This window comes from Gymnoscopelus microlampas (genome assembly GCF_963454915.1).
Source record: "Gymnoscopelus microlampas genome assembly, chromosome: 11".
Classification (NCBI taxonomy): domain Eukaryota; kingdom Metazoa; phylum Chordata; class Actinopteri; order Myctophiformes; family Myctophidae; genus Gymnoscopelus; species Gymnoscopelus microlampas.
Genome location: NC_139948.1, coordinates 42,984,037 through 42,999,606, shown reverse-complemented (window position 1 = coordinate 42,999,606; position 15,570 = coordinate 42,984,037). Strand labels below are relative to the sequence as shown.

Below are 15,570 nucleotides of genomic sequence, written 5' to 3'. Positions count from 1 at the left end.
TTGAACTCCACACCCCCTAGAGAGTGTGTTGGTGAAGTTTCAAGGCAATGTGACAAACCGGAGGTAGGAAAGAAAAAATGTAAGTGGTCGTTTTTTGATGAAATTTGAAGTCGTTGGGACCACCCACCAAGTTTGGAGCCTTTAGCATGCTGGGAACTGGAGTTATGGCTGTTTAAACCCCAGCCAATAGGAAAGCAGAGGGGGCAGGGCTTCAACAATTACAGCCCATCCTGTAGGACCACCTACCAAGTTTGAAGCCTTTATCATGCTGGGAACTGGAGTTATGGCTGTTTCCCTTCTATCCTTCCTATCTAAAACTCTTGAACGTGCTGTCTTCAAACAACTGTCCTTGTACCTCCACCAGAACAACCTCCTGGACTCCCACCAGTCTGGGTTCAAAGTGGGTCACTCGACCGAGACTGCCCTCTTGGCAATGACAGAGTCGCTCCATGCCGCTAGAGCGAACACTCTCTCCTCCGTCCTGATACTCCTGGACCTGTCTGCAGCGTTCGACGGGGTGAACCATCAGATCCTCCTCTCCACCCTTGAGGGGATGGGTATCTCAGGCTCTGCACTCTCTCTGTTTGCATCCTACCTGACGGGTCGCTCCTACCAGGTGATGCTGAGAGGGTCTGTGTCAGAACCACACAGGTTCACTACTGGGGTTCCCCAAGGCTCGGTTCTGGGTCCTCTTCTTCTTTTCTCTCTCTACACTACATCTCTTGGTGCTGTCATCCACTCACATGACTTTTCCTACCACTGCTATGGCGATGACACCCAGCTGATCCTCTCATTCCCCCCCCCTGACACACAAGTGGAGGCACGCATTGCTGCTTGTCTGGCTGACATCTCAGAGTGGATGTCGACGTACCACCTGAAGCTCAACCTGGACAAGACCGAGCTGATGTTCCTCCCGGGGAAGGGCTGTCCGCACCGAGACATGGCCATCATCATTGATAATGCTGTGGTGACGTCAACTCAGACTGCGAAGAATCTGGGTGTGACCCTGGACGATCAACTGTCGTTCTCAGCAAACATCGCATCAGTGACACGGTCCTGCAGATTCCTCCTCTAGAACATCAGGAGGATTCGCCCCTTCCTCATGGAGAAGGCAGCCCAGGTGCTCATCCAGGCTCTTGTCATCTCCCGCCTGGACTATTGCAACTCCCTCCTTCATGGTGCTCCGGCATCTGCCATCAGAGCTCTGGAGCTTGTTCAGAAAGCTACGGCTTGTCTGGTGATGCTGGAGTATCGATACTTTTATTTAAGTAAAAAAAACTTGGTACACCACTGGCTCACAGCACTAGTTGGTTGTTATGGCTGCCAGTTCCCACTTGATGTTGTGTGGGAGTTCAGACTGCTCCAGACCGTACTGAATAACTGCTAGCTTACATAACGTCTTCAAATGAGGACTTAAGTCTAAGATGAACAGGTCATCAGAGGGAGTGTAGACTCTTTGTTTGGATCCTCCAAAGAGGATGACACGATCTCCCATCATGCAACAGCACATACCATACATCTTAGACGGGCCTTTTCCCTTGGGCTCAACCTTCTTCCAGGAGAAGGTCTCTGGATTGAATCTCCACAGATCATTGAAGGTCTGCTTACTTTTGATGCCACCAAATATGTACAGCTCCCCATTGTAGGTAAAGGCTGAATGACTCCTGCGTCTTTCAGGAAGCTGTGCAGAAGGCATGTTCAGGCAGCAGTTGGTCTCTGTGTCAAACACAAAGGGGGTGTTGTAGTATTCCCCCTGGTTCCCCCAGCCCCCAAATACAAACATCTTTGTCCCGATGATGGTGGCAGAGTGACGTGATGAAGCAGGTCGTGTAGGTCCTCTGGTGTTAATTAAAGACCAGACCATTGTGGTGGTGTCCAACTTGTACATGACATTAGCCCCTACAGACAGCTTGGTGTCAGCTTGGTGTCCTCCATAGATAATCATGACCTTCCCCAACACACAGGCTGAGTGGTAGACCCTTCCTTCTGGAACAGTCCCGGAAACCCTGGGTTTCAACCATTTGTGGGCGTCGACATCAAATGCATAAAGCCCATTGTCGAACTCCCGTCCCCAGACTCCTCCCCAGACATAGACTGTATCTTCTATCAGCACAGCTGTGCGGCCGTAGCGCTTGTAGGGAACCTCAAGGTGACATTTTCCTCTTCTAGGTGTCACCCGAGGCAGCTTCACCCAGCGCAAAGACACTGAGTTGAAGACATGCACCTCAGTCAGTTCCATGTTGTTGAAGGTCCGTCCCTCACGGTAGCCTCCAAAGGAATAAACCTTCTGCTCCACTGTAACAGTAGCATAACCAGGTCCTCCTGGTCCTCCATTCAGATGTACCGTCCAGAAGAACATGTCTCTCACACCGTAGATCAAACTGGATGGGTCAAGTCTTGCTCTGTGTATAGAGTCCTATCGTGGTTACTTACCACGTATTGGTTCAGTTCCACAAATGTCACGCAAATGTTTGACAAATCCACAAAGCCCATAAGTTGGTTGTTTAGCCAATCAAGCAAGCCGGTGACTTTTTGCTAATATAGCAGATTGAACGCTATCTCAATCGCAGCCAAGGCAATCTGATCCACTGAGTTGACAAAGTATTTCCAGGGGGAGGTCACTCTATGCGGCCGTATTTGTTGGTAAAAGTTGCTAAATGACGTTGTGTTTATTTTTGTGATGACGACATTGTGACGTTAAACAATTCAATCACACTGAAGCCCATCCGGTCAATATGGTAGCGGCGCCTTTGATACATTATGTCATCGATATGTGTTTATAATGTGTTTATAGCCATGTGTCACGTGAAGCTTGACCAATCACTTTGTTGACGGGTCTGATCAATCAGAATGTTTACGGGTCTGACCAATCAGAACGTTGACGGGTCTGACCAATCAGAACGTTGACGGGTCTGACCAATCAGAACGTTGACGGTGAACGCGGACAAAGTCAGGTATAGAGCAGGATCTCTAGCGCCGGTAAAAATACACAATCTACAACAGCTGTTGCCGACGATGTCGCGTTTACTCAACGCTAAATCCATCTTGTATTGCATCTGTGATGAGCAACATAACAAGGTGATTAACTCTTTAACTGCCAGAGTAATAGTGTAATAGTGTCACCCCACTGCCACCGAAAACAAATGTTTTCTCACGGAGATCGCCTCATTACACACACCGGGGTCTTGTAGAATCGGAGAGGGGGGGAACTGTCCGGTCGCGGTAATCCATGTGGCTTTTTTTTTTTGAAACTAGCTTTATTTTGTTGTGATCACATGCTTTCTAGGTGTACTGTTCTTTGGTGATCCTGGGACCGTTCAAAGGCTGCGGAACAGCCTCCACTCCATCCTGTCGTCTCCTCCACTCCCTCCATCAGGGGCGTCAATTATGGCAAGGTATGCCCGGTGTCATACCTTGACTCCAGACAAAAAAAAATCATGAATAGCCTAATTCATGTGTAGGACCATTTTGTTTGTATTGTGTTATAGGTATAATGCATAGTTTTCTTTGCAAAACACAAAGGAACTGACCAAATAAGTTATCTTTATTTACCACTAGATGGTGCACCCGGTGTGTCGAAAGGGCCAGCGTGTTTAGGAATTTAGCAACATGAAAATGTATATAATAACGTGTCTCACATTGGTATGATTTGATAATGTCTCAAAGAAGGCTACTCCTACTAAAGTGAAGTCCATAAGGCAAGGCAAATTTCAACAAGGCAATTCATTCAATGTCTTTTACACAGAACATCAAGCAAAGGAAACGCAATTATACACCATGTGACATAGCCTAACTAACTGTACTTTCCTGTCCTTTTTTTTTGCAAACTGCTAATAAAGTATTCAATCAATCAATCAACCAAAGAACATAAAACATAAAACAAAAGAAGTAAATGATAATAATAGAAAATACAGTCAATTATATTCTAGTGAAATACCTTTGTATTTTGGAATTGCACTGTATAATGTGTTATTATGTAAAAACATGAACCTGGAGCAAACCCCTAACTTAGTTATTTTAGGCCAGACTTGTTTTATAACACGTTTCCATGGTTTCCATTTACAAAGGCAAAGATTCCTTTCCGGCATGACAGAAAACGACTCTGAATTTGCGTCAGTTCGTGGTGGTAATCGCTTTACGGCAGTCCCGCCATTTTAATTATAAGGAGACGGGCGACTGTATTCAGCACACTTGTTTCTACGGCGTTGTCTGCTGCTTGTCCCAGTTCCTATTTTGTCTTGTTATTTTCTATTTAGTCGTAACGTGTACCTGTGACATACGGAGGGATCATTACATTGTGCCTGTTTGAGGCTGCAGAGCCGCTCAACACACTGATCTGAGGTAAGAAAGTCGCCAGGGGCAGCACGAGGCCTAGCGTTAGCACTGTTAGCATGGTTAGCTTGGTGACGAACACAATGTACCTTTAATGTTGGGACGGAACTCTACCGGTTTACCATTATAGGATATATAATTTGATACAATGATGTGTACGAGTTAACGCTGCAGACAGTGTAAACCGGTTATATTCTTCAACAGAAATACCCCTTTGTCTGCTTTTGTTGACTTATTGACGCTAGCCAGCTGCTGCTACTAGCTAGTAGTAGAAGAGTAGTAGTAACACGGTGCGTGTAGCTAAACGGTAACACGGGCGTTTGTTGTGACGGAACTGTTAATGTGTTGTGGTGAATTGTGTCGATAGCTTTAAGACAAAGAAATACTCCGTAATATGTTCAAGCAGTGGTGGGAAAAGTACTCAAATGTTTTACTTAAGTAAAAGTATCAATACTGTAATGTAGAAGTACTTTGATAAAATAAAAGTCCGGAATTCAAAATGTACTTGAGTAATAGTACAAAAGTATTTGCATCAAAATATACTTAAAGTTGAAGTACTAAAATGTTGGAAAATAGCAGATCTACAAGTTCACAACACCATGCGAGGTGTTGTGAGCTTATAGATAGGCTATTTCAGCCTATGTATTAAATGGTTAATGTATGTTTTATAATCTAATAATTTATATCCTCAAAGTGACTACTAACTAAAGTTTTCAAATAACTGTAGTGGAGTAAAAGTACAACATTTTCCTCCGAGATGTAGTGGAGTAAAAGTATTTGAAATACGCCGGTAAAGTAAAAAAAACAACTCAATTGTACCTAAGTATAGTACTTGAGTAAATGTACTTAGTTACTTTACATCATTGCAAGCAAGCACACAATGGCATCGGCTTGTAAGTCTGTTCAGCAAGCTACACTGTGATGGTATATAGGCCTATCAATTAATCCGTTTCCTGTTTTTCCCCCCCAGGTGAAACATGACTCAGTTTTTACCCCCCAACCTCTTGGCCCTGTTCGCCCCCAGGGACCCCATCCCCTTCCTCACACAGCTAGAGAAGCTCCCCCATGAGAAGCACCACGCCCAGCCTTACTGCGGCATCGCCCCGTTCATCAGGCACTTTGAGGTACGTGCTTTCAACTCCTGAGAGAGTAAATAGTGAGAATAAAACCTCACCGCTCAACTGCCAGTAGACTTGGTTGAGATGCTGGAACAATTAAAGGGAGCCTCCCTCCGCACACTTGAAACTGCAAAATCTGATTTTTTTAAATTAAAATGATGGCAAGCTCACAGACCTTCATAGTCATAGACCTTCTTCAGGTAGATGCCTGATCTAATCTGATTTTGCACAGTTTTGAGTGTGCGGAGACTCCCTTCAATTGTTAATCTCCTGAGAGTATACAAATGGAATGAGAGTCCATAATGTATTGGTTTTGGTTCCCATTTATTTTCCTATGTACATAAACATAATGTTTGCATTCTGCAGAGATGATGGAAAACTGTATACAGTATGTGACTAATCATTTCCACTTATATTTAGGATCCCAGAGACGCCCCGCCACCAACAAGGGCTGAGACACGAGATGAGAGGTTGGAGAGAAAGGTAAGATGAATGGAGATTTTAAACCCATTTAAAACCCATTTAAAACCGGGAAAGCATCTGTGTCATTTTAGATTTAACGTTGGCTATTCAAAAATGGCTTGTACATCGGCTATTTTTGGGCTTTTCTGAATAAATTAGAATTACGAAAAGGTTTGAGAACTACTGATTTAGAAGGCATTCGTAGAAACGGCCTTGGGCCTTAATGGGTTATTAAGAACCTGGCTGACTCGTTACAATATGTAAAGTTATCTGGCCAACAACTCCGGTTTTACCGGCTAGCTGAAGATTCGAGCGGTCTCATTTATGCTCATAGGTGTTTGTGCAGTGAATTGTGCATGTAGCAGACTCTACCAGACTGTGCTAGAAGTAATGTCCAACAACATGTATAATACAACGCAACACAAGATATATTGAGTTGTAATACAAGTGTCTGTATTACAGACACTGTAATACAATAACTGTGGTTGATGACCATAATATGGATATCTTCAATTTACAATTGCAACAGATACATAATGTATTTTTTATTTCTTTTTACATTGAAAGAGTGATATGTTTACATCACACAAAGGTACATTATACTGGTTAGAATATACAGAGGAAAAACAAAGTTGTGTACAATTTAGAATAGCACCTTCCCTGTGTTTTGAGGTAGGATGTGGATCATATAATATATGTTGCATCCAAAAAAGAAACTACATAATATAAAATGTATAAACCATAGCTACCATGTTGTATTAATCTGATGCAAATCTTGTGTTACAGAGGAGAGAGAAGATCGAGAGGAGACAGACGGTGGTGGAGACAGAACTCAAGCTTTGTAAGTTTACACCTGATGAAATGTGTACACGAGTATTATTATTATTCCAGGTGACAGGTTATTACATTATCATGCTCTCTTTTCAGGGGATCCCCATAATGACCCTAATGCACAAGGGGATGCCTTCAAGACATTGTTTGTTGCACGAGTGGTAAGTATTCTCACTATAAATGGGCTTTGATTTGCAACGTGTAAGACCTGCATCCGAGGGCAGTGTGCGGAACACGTAAATATGTCTTCCAGTGAGCCGGCCGTATTTGATGTCTAATCATTCTATTATCATCGCTCCAGAACTATGACACCACCGAGTCCAAGCTTCGCCGTGAATTTGAGGTTTATGGCCCCATCAAACGGGTACGTGTTTTGACTCCATCTGACATCTTTGCCTCTCGCCTTACCAGTCTGTTGATGACGTGAAGTGTAATGTGTCTGATTGCCATTTCTTTCTTCCAGATCTACATAGTGTACAACAAGAGGACCGGGAAGCCGCGAGGCTATGCGTTCATTGAATACGAACACGAGAGGGACATGCACTGTGAGTATCACCAGAGATGAGCTGTTGAAGCTTGTGAGTCATGGGAGAGGCTAGTTGTTAGGAGTCTCAATTCATAAAGATTATTGGGAATAAATAATTTATTGGCCCAGCAGTGTTCTTATGTGATCAAGCCTCTTACTGAGGACTGATTACCTGTTTTATTGGAGCAAGGTTATAGTGGGGTGGGGGTTCCAAGGCTGAATGCCCTTTTCCATACTCCCATCAGTTTTCTTTAATAGTGGAGTAATGGCACTCTCAAGTAGCTCCTTTCCTATGCCACTGGGAACTAACTAATTATAATTTATTGGAAAGGTGTGCGAGTAAGTGAAGGCAAACGGATTCATCCATTCGTGCATGGCTAAAGTGTGTGACATGAGTTGGAGGATTGTGTGACGTGTCTGTCTGTGTCTGGTGCGCATGTTGGTCGACTAATACTAGTGTGGCTGTGAAGGGGTTCTTTCAGTGTCTGCCCCACCGGGGTTGATGGGGAGGTGGGGGGATGGAGGTAGAAATGTCTTGACTTTTCTTCTGTAAATCTGAACATATTTGCCCGTCATAGGGCATATTTTTTAATTGTTAGGCGTTGTAGCTCTCTGGAAGAGCATGTCTCCTGGTCGGACTGCAATGGTAAGCACAAGGTCACGGATTGGTCACCAAGAATTGCTTTTTGTTACAAGGAATGTGTAAGGCTAGTTTTGGGGAAAGCCCCTCAACTATGTGCTGATGATATTGATGTTCAGCCTCTCTTTCTCAAGGCTCTTATGAGTGGTCTTCAACCCTGGTCATGGGGAGCTTGGTTCTACTTCACACTTGGTACGACTATTTAGTCTTCGAAGCCAGAGGTAGTGTTGTAGTGGGCTTGATCCACTCTTGTACCAGGTGTAGACAATTCATAGTAGATAGGCTCTTCAGGACCAGAGTTGACCTACCCCTGGTTTATTGTCACAGTGAGGGACTGATATGGAGGGGGTATGTGGGGGGCTCCTGCAGTGTATTAACTGTGTGTTGTTCTCATTGCCACTGCAGCCGCCAATCTGTGATGGCTATTGGCCAGAACTGGCTTGCAGATGATGATGATGGTTATGATACATCTACACCCTACTACCACAGCTCAGTATATGGTTGGTATAATGGGTTTGTATGATGGGTAAGATTTCTTTCCACCCTCCATCTCCAAATTAGGGAAGAGGAGCTACGTTCAATGGTAAAAGCTCTTTTCCTTTGAAGCAAGGCCAAGGAGCCGGAACGTTGAACTTGAGCTTTGTCCATTGAACGCACCCCAGGCCATTAGTGTAACGATGGGTGCCCAATGAATCTGCCCTTTGTGTTAAAGCCACCTCATATTAATGAGGACTGTAGTCTAGCTACAGTGTTACAGATCTTATTTCTTCCATTGCTTTTTGCAATGCACATCAGGTCAGTGAGTGTACCTCATGCGGTAAGGGAGAAGATTGGAAAACCAAGTCCACACTAGCTTATCTTAAGAGGCCAACAGCTTGGACCAAATCGCGTCCTTGAAAAAGAGAGCTTTCTCTGAATGAATAAATAAAGGAAAGAGAAAAGAAACCTGTTTAGCTAAAAAGTAATCAGGATGTGAGCAGGGACTGTGAAGAGAGTAATAGTGGGGGGAAGGGTTAATTTCTCCAGGTAGTCGTCTCCCATAGGACAACATAACGTAGAGCGATCTGGTATCTCAAGTGGGATTAGGATATCAACAAATCAGATTGACTTGTACTTAATGCGTATTGAGCTGGCTTTAATAGAATAGGCTGACGAGGGTACAATTTGATAAAGTTAAAATATAGGCTTCTCATACACTGTCACGTCCACTATCTAACTGAAAGATTTTAGTCAGGGTAATTAGATTACAGATTATTGTAGATAGAATAGTGAGATAAAGTTATGCATAAAGTGAATCACACACATACTCGTATGACAGTGTAGATATTGGAAATCCCCCAGAGTTTTAGAAATAGATCCACGATCACATTTATTTCAGCATGTGAATACTTAAGAATGAGCTCCCTTTTTGAAATACGGTGTTTTTTTTGTGTGTTTTATTTATTTTACGTTAAAGAAAGTTCAGGTAAGCAAGCACATAGTATGTTCTGGCCTTATCTGTGAGGGGGTTTTGGTAAGACAACTCAAGAGATTAGTTTCCTTTTAGATTAGATACATTTCTCAGATGGGCAGATTGTGTAGGAGTATGGAGAATTTGTTAAGGCCCTATTATTGAAAAGAGTAGTCATATTTAGTATGTCCAGGACATGGAGGGGTTGTGGTAAGGCCCCTGGTACTATCCTTTGGTGCGGTGTTTGATAGTATGCACATAGTGCCTTTGCTGTGCTTTTTGAGGGGGTTCCGGTAAGGCCCTCTGGGTGTACAATGAGGGATTTTGGTAAGGCCCTCAAATTGGGTGAAGGGCTTTGGTAAGGCCCTGTGTGTAATGGGTTTTGGGGTAAATATGGCCTCACCGTGGACATAAAAGATGCGCACACTAGGCCTTGCCAAGGGACTCGTCACCACAGCAGACCAGTGTAGCTGCCAGGATGGGTCATCTGGATCTCACCCAATTCTACAGTCGTAAAAGATGGATCATGTGTGATAATGGCGTGTGCATAACTTTGGGACAATGTAAGCAACTAAACCATGATGTCCCAATTGTGGGACATCCCCTTGTTGACTGGCAAATGGAAGCGACCAACTGGTTGATAGTTTGATCCGCGTAAGTGCAGGACGGGTAATATTTTCTTGCATTTGTTGATGGTTGTCCAACAGCTCACAAGGCCAAGCCATTAAGACTACTACTATGACACCACACACCATAACACCTATATAGTGTACAGCTTCCTTAACTAACAAAACATGCTGTGATATAAATTGCACTTGAACATCAACACCAGTATTTCGGTGACTTGCAGGATATCTTGAGGCTGTATATCATTTATTTTTATTTTGTGTGTGTGTGTGTGGGGGGGGAAGGGGGGCATTTAGATGGGCAGATCATTGTGAGATTAACACCTTGTGACCGCCAGTGAGTACGTCCCAGGTTATCTGGCTCGTGATTCTGGTAAGAAGTTTTAGTTTTTGTCCCAGTGAAATACTAATGCTATGGGTACACACCCTTAATATTTGTAATTTATTACTGCCCAAACTCATTAATCTGAAGACTTTGTCGCTGCAAAATGCAAAAGTCCATTTTGGACCAAAAGTCCAAATTGTCCAAAAATACAATTTGTGTTGTAGGATCATGTTATGGGCACTGTATTCAGTTTTATTGCAAAGAGACATCCAGTTGGCTTACACGGCCTGTGAGCAAATTGGAATGTCTAGTTATTCCGTAACTTGGTTGCATACTGTTAGATGACAGCAATGCTTTAGCTAACCACAACGTGTTAACCTCAATCTTTTAAGTGGACTAGAATGTTAACATCAGCCTCAAAACTACTGTACTTTGTAAATGTAATTATTGCAAAATACCTTTTCAGGATTAAAGAGAATTGAAGTCAAAATTGTGTAGTTTCAACTTGTACTTGGTGTGCATTTGATGTCAATCATATGGATACTAGACACATTTAGTTAACCAAGTAAACCCTGTGGTGGGGTCATAGTTAAGTTAGAGTTAAATAATGGTTAAATAAAAAGTAAATGGGGTTTGATTGTCTTGGATCTCTCATGTCAACTTGAGGCCAACCGTACCGCTCTCCACAGGAAGCTGAACCATACCATGGCCGTTTTCTTCATCTCCATAAGTCTTCAGACAACCGGTGAACGAATAAGTACAAAGCTCGATGGATGTGACAATCACATTACATGTGATCACATGTGTTGACCTAAATTTGGGATGCTATTAAAATTACTCATGTTTATACAGGGGGAAGTACTTGGTTTTAAAAAAATAAAGATGGGATTTATTTCCACGTACATTTGCAGTTTGTCGTGCAGAGATCGGTAAGTCGAGTAAAAGCCAAGTACTATCCACTGTATTACTGTAGATCTATGCAGAGCTACAAAAAGCAGAACTCACGGTTAAGGTTGGGTAATCAGGTAAAGCTGTTATGTGTCGGACACTCCTGAGGTGTGGTGGAAGGAGTTCAGCTCCAATCCCCTTCAGCTTTAACCCAGAGAGCAGCCCTCTCGGCTTCACCTGCTCCTGGTCAGTATAACCATGAACTCTTTGTTTCCTTAACCACAATGATGCGACCATGCTCCCCACTGACGTGCCCTTTGTCTTCCCTGCCCTTGCACCCCCCACCCCTCCCTCCAGCCGCCTATAAGCATGCTGACGGGAAGAAGATTGATGGCAGGCGAGTGTTGGTGGACGTGGAGCGAGGACGTACGGTTAAAGGTTGGCACCCCCGCAGGCTAGGTGAGTTACATAAGTTTGCATGAGTATTGTAATATATGTTAGTTGTAGAACTTCAGAGTTGGATATCCCATTCATGTTGATTATCTTCATTCAACTAGGTGGCGGACTTGGTGGCACCAGGAGAGGTGGAGCTGACGTTAACATCAAACATTCTGGTAGAGATGATGCATCACGCTATGATGATCGTGCCATAGGAGGGTGAGTAATGTCCTCCGAACAGATTGTTTTGTGCTGTTATTTCTATGTTACGATAGCAGTAGGTTGGGATGTAACGATATTGTCGTTTTTGTGATAACAATATTTTCTCGATAGTATTTTGGACCCGTGGCTGTGACACTAGGTAATTAGGCCGAAAATTGGAACACCAGAGCAGTAATGAGAATGAAACGACCTGGCTAGCAGAGGATGGACATCATGTTCACAGCAATATATGTAGATGCATAGAGACACACGGCCGGAAACGGAAGGCCAACAAATTCACGCCCACTTTTGAGATAGCGCCGCTACTCGGGGTCCGTTAGAACGATGAACTGCAGCTCTCAATGCATTCCCTATGAGAGGATATGAGAGTTAGCCTAAAATATTCCTACATTAACTGGAGACGATATTTATTTAAATAAAAATATGTTTCCAAATGTATCGAGTGTCTTTGTCAACATATCTTCTTGTTTTCTTAATAGTTGATGTGTTTCACATTTAATTTGCCACTTTAACGAGTTACCCATAATGTTAACACAGCAGGGTAGACGGCAGACAGACAAGTTGTCGCATTTCAGTGACATCACTGCCTTTACGAGCGCGGAGCGCGCCGAGCGCTGACCAGTGGTATACCCACTGTAGAGACAGGACAGGCGGTTGCCTGCCCAACTAAGATCTCGCCTCCCCTAAAAAAAATAACCCGAAAATGTGTCATTGTGTGCTTAATGTCCTCAAAGTCACGCATCCAACAAGCTTTGAACTGAGCAGATTGGACCTTCTGTTCCAGAGATAATGACCAAAACATATTGAAAACGGACACTTTCGCCAGTTTTCTGGGTATTGAAAACCTCAAGGGATGCGTCTGTGACGTAAATACCATGCGACCACTTAAACTCTAAATCTCCGATGCTAGCGGTTTTGACACACTGATGAAGTATATTATAGTATATTGTGGGTAGTATATCGAGATGACAGATGTGGGACATTAAAAAGGATAAATTAAACAAATGGGACAGTTTATTAGAACACAAAAAAAATCGCTACAGCTTCCGTAGTTAACCAGTGAAATTACGGTATTTTACAATGCCTCTCATAGAGATTGCATTGAGAGCTGCAGTTCATCGTTCTAACGGACCCCGAGTGTCAAAAGTGGGCGTGAATTTGTAGGCCTTCCGCTTCCGGCTGTGTGTGTCTATATGTGCAGATTGTTTGTGCGAGTTTACTGATCTTTACAACATTCCATTGCCCCTTGTGCAGGTTCCACACAGAGATTCAAGACTAATATCTAAGCAGTGATATTAGTCTGGCCATGTCAGCCTACCTTAGCAGATGTTTTGTAACTAAGCAAAACTGCGTATGTTTGCTATGAACACAGCCTAGCGACATGCTGACTTACAGTAAGCGTGTTGCGTCGTTTCCTGTTTCAGCTACTCAGCTGACTTAAATGTTACTCTAATGTTGTGGCTTAAATGCACGCTATCACTGCTAATTATTCTATCTCATTTGTAGTGACTCCATTACTGATCACTGGTTATTTTGCTAAACAACTAACCATTGTTGGCTATAGGGCTGCTACTGGGCTGATAACAAATGCTACCAGCTCTGTACCAAAAGACAAGCCAAAGTGACGGAGCCTCAACAAGCAAGTGCAGATCTATAAGCCCACAATGCATTGCAACACAAGGTCAAAAAAGAGGGGACCAAGTTTAGATCCCTTGTGGACCCCAGTCAATTTAAGTGAATGGTGGACACCATGAGCTACATTACAGTCACAGCTCATGCAATAATAAATTAATAGTTGTGTCCTACAGATATCTGTCTTATTTTGAAATATTGTGATAATGTATCGTGGACGTGAAATTATCGTATCGAGTTTTTGGTATCAGTACATCCCTACAAGTGAGATCATTTTGCCTGCAACCAGAATACTGTACTGTATTCAATAGTGTTCTTTATCCCCTCCCAGGGACCGTGAGGGTCGTCCAGACCGCGGAGAGCGTCCAGACCGCGGAGAACGTCCAGACCGCGGAGAGCGTCCAGAACGTGCCGAGCGTGGCGACCGAAGGGAGCGGAGCCGCGATCGGGACAAGGACCGCGGTGAGCGACGCAGGTCCCGCTCTCGCGACCGTCGTCGCCGTGACACCACTTCACGGGATAGGGAGAGGGGTGCTGCTGGCATGCCCATGGGCGCGCCCGGTGAGGAGAGCAGTGGGGGCGGCGGGGGCGGTGGTGGCGGTGGTGGCGGTGGTGGCGGCGGCGGTGGTAGACGCAGGGACAGGGACAGGGGGGACAGGGAGCGGGGGGCTGGGGGGCCTGATGAAAGCCACAGCAGGGAGAGGAGTCGTGACCGAGACAGGAAACGACGCAGCCGTAGCCGCGATCGCAAGAGAGACAGGGGAGAGAGGGGCAAGGGCATGGACGGTGAGGAGGGCGGCATGGGTGCAGCAGATGGCATGATGGGGGAAGGGGCCGACAGGATGCCAGAGGAGCATGAAGCTGAGGAGGGAGCTGAGGGGGCGGAGGGAGTGGAGGGGGGCGTGGAGGAACGCAGCAGGGAGAGGGACAGGGAGCGCGACAGAGACCGCGACCGCAGACGTAGCCACAGGGACAAGGACCGTGACCGAGACAGAGAGGGGGGTAGGCGTAGGGGGGACAGGGATAGAGGAGACAGGGAGCACAAGAGAGACCGTGGGGACAGGGAGAGAGGAAGTGGAGACCGCAGAGATGACAGGCACGGCTCCATGCGGGACGAGATGGGCCCCCAAGATGACTTGGGCAACGGCGGCGAGGGAGACGCACCCCGACCACCAATCGAAGAGCTCAGCCAGGATGGAATGGCGATGGACCAGGAGTCCATGCAGTCTGGTGAAGGATACGGATCCAATGAAAATGGCTATAAGAATGAGGCGCAGGGAGAAGAGTACTGAGATTACTTGTTCGTTCTTTTTTTTCTATTCAACAGACTCACTTGTACACAAGTTGCTAGCTTGAACCTGCAGCAGCACCCCACCCATCCCCGTTCGACAATGATACTGTATAATTGACTGGTCTGTTTCCTCTGCCTGTCACAGAACAGGTTATGCTTAAGGAACTTAATTAATTAATGGGCTTTCTCAACATCTGTACCACAGCTCAGCATCATTCCTTCTCTCTTTCAGACTAATTGAAAGGCATAAATGTAAAATTACTCCCCTTAGTATTTTTCTTTTTTACACAACACTTGCTTATCCAACAGGACAGTGATGGTTTACCAGTTACCACTTTGCCCAACTAATCCGTGCCACCAAATGTTAATAATGTATTTTAGAATTTAAAGCTGGGTTGCTTTAATTGTATTTTCATATTTTTGGGAGGGACTTTTTTTGAAAAGCAATTGTTAGGCATCTTCAGATTGTAGAAGTCGATGTTGTGAAACAGTAGCTAGCTATGTTTGATCGTATTGTTTGATTTTTGAGCTTTTTATTTGCCTCTAAATCTCAGCCCAGAGAGGACCCATTGGAATCTCATTTGAGTTGGACCCAATTACTGATTGAAGAAAAACTGAACAAACACAATACCGCATGACCAGAGTGGACTAATTGCAAATTTTCCACTGTAAAAGGAATTATGTTATGTTAAGCATCTTTACTCTTGGAATAAAAATGATTTCTTTTTTTTATTTAAGCATGGTGGTTTTCAATTATTTTGTATACATGTTCTTTTTTCTTAATACAGT

General features: G+C 44.2%; 2 protein-coding genes across 2 annotated transcripts in view; both read left to right on the top strand.

Moving 5' to 3' along the window:
- Nucleotides 1–15,570, top strand: part of LOC311055986 (far upstream element-binding protein 2-like) — a 184,890-nt gene that overhangs the window by 99,610 nt on the left and 69,710 nt on the right. The gene's annotated exons all lie outside the window — the stretch shown is intronic.
- On the top strand, nucleotides 4,154–15,513 carry snrnp70 (small nuclear ribonucleoprotein 70 (U1)). The gene is made up of 10 exons (XM_084072322.1): nucleotides 4,154–4,341; nucleotides 5,303–5,456; nucleotides 5,871–5,933; nucleotides 6,699–6,753; nucleotides 6,840–6,904; nucleotides 7,045–7,107; nucleotides 7,207–7,288; nucleotides 11,556–11,657; nucleotides 11,756–11,855; nucleotides 13,822–15,513. Exons 2-10 carry the CDS (start codon nucleotides 5,310–5,312, stop codon nucleotides 14,780–14,782), a joined length of 1,638 nt encoding a protein of 545 aa, XP_083928448.1. The 5' UTR covers nucleotides 4,154–4,341; nucleotides 5,303–5,309; the 3' UTR covers nucleotides 14,783–15,513.

Excerpts from the sequence above, each read along its gene's own strand:
- snrnp70 (XM_084072322.1), top strand. The coding sequence starts at position 5,310 with ATGACTCAGTTTTTACCCCCCAACCTCTTGGCCCTGTTCGCCCCCAGG. Across the intron at positions 7,289-11,555 it reads ACACGAGAGGGACATGCACT|CCGCCTATAAGCATGCTGAC; the intron begins GTGAGTATCACC and ends CCCTCCCTCCAG. Across the intron at positions 11,658-11,755 it reads TTGGCACCCCCGCAGGCTAG|GTGGCGGACTTGGTGGCACC; the intron begins GTGAGTTACATA and ends TCATTCAACTAG.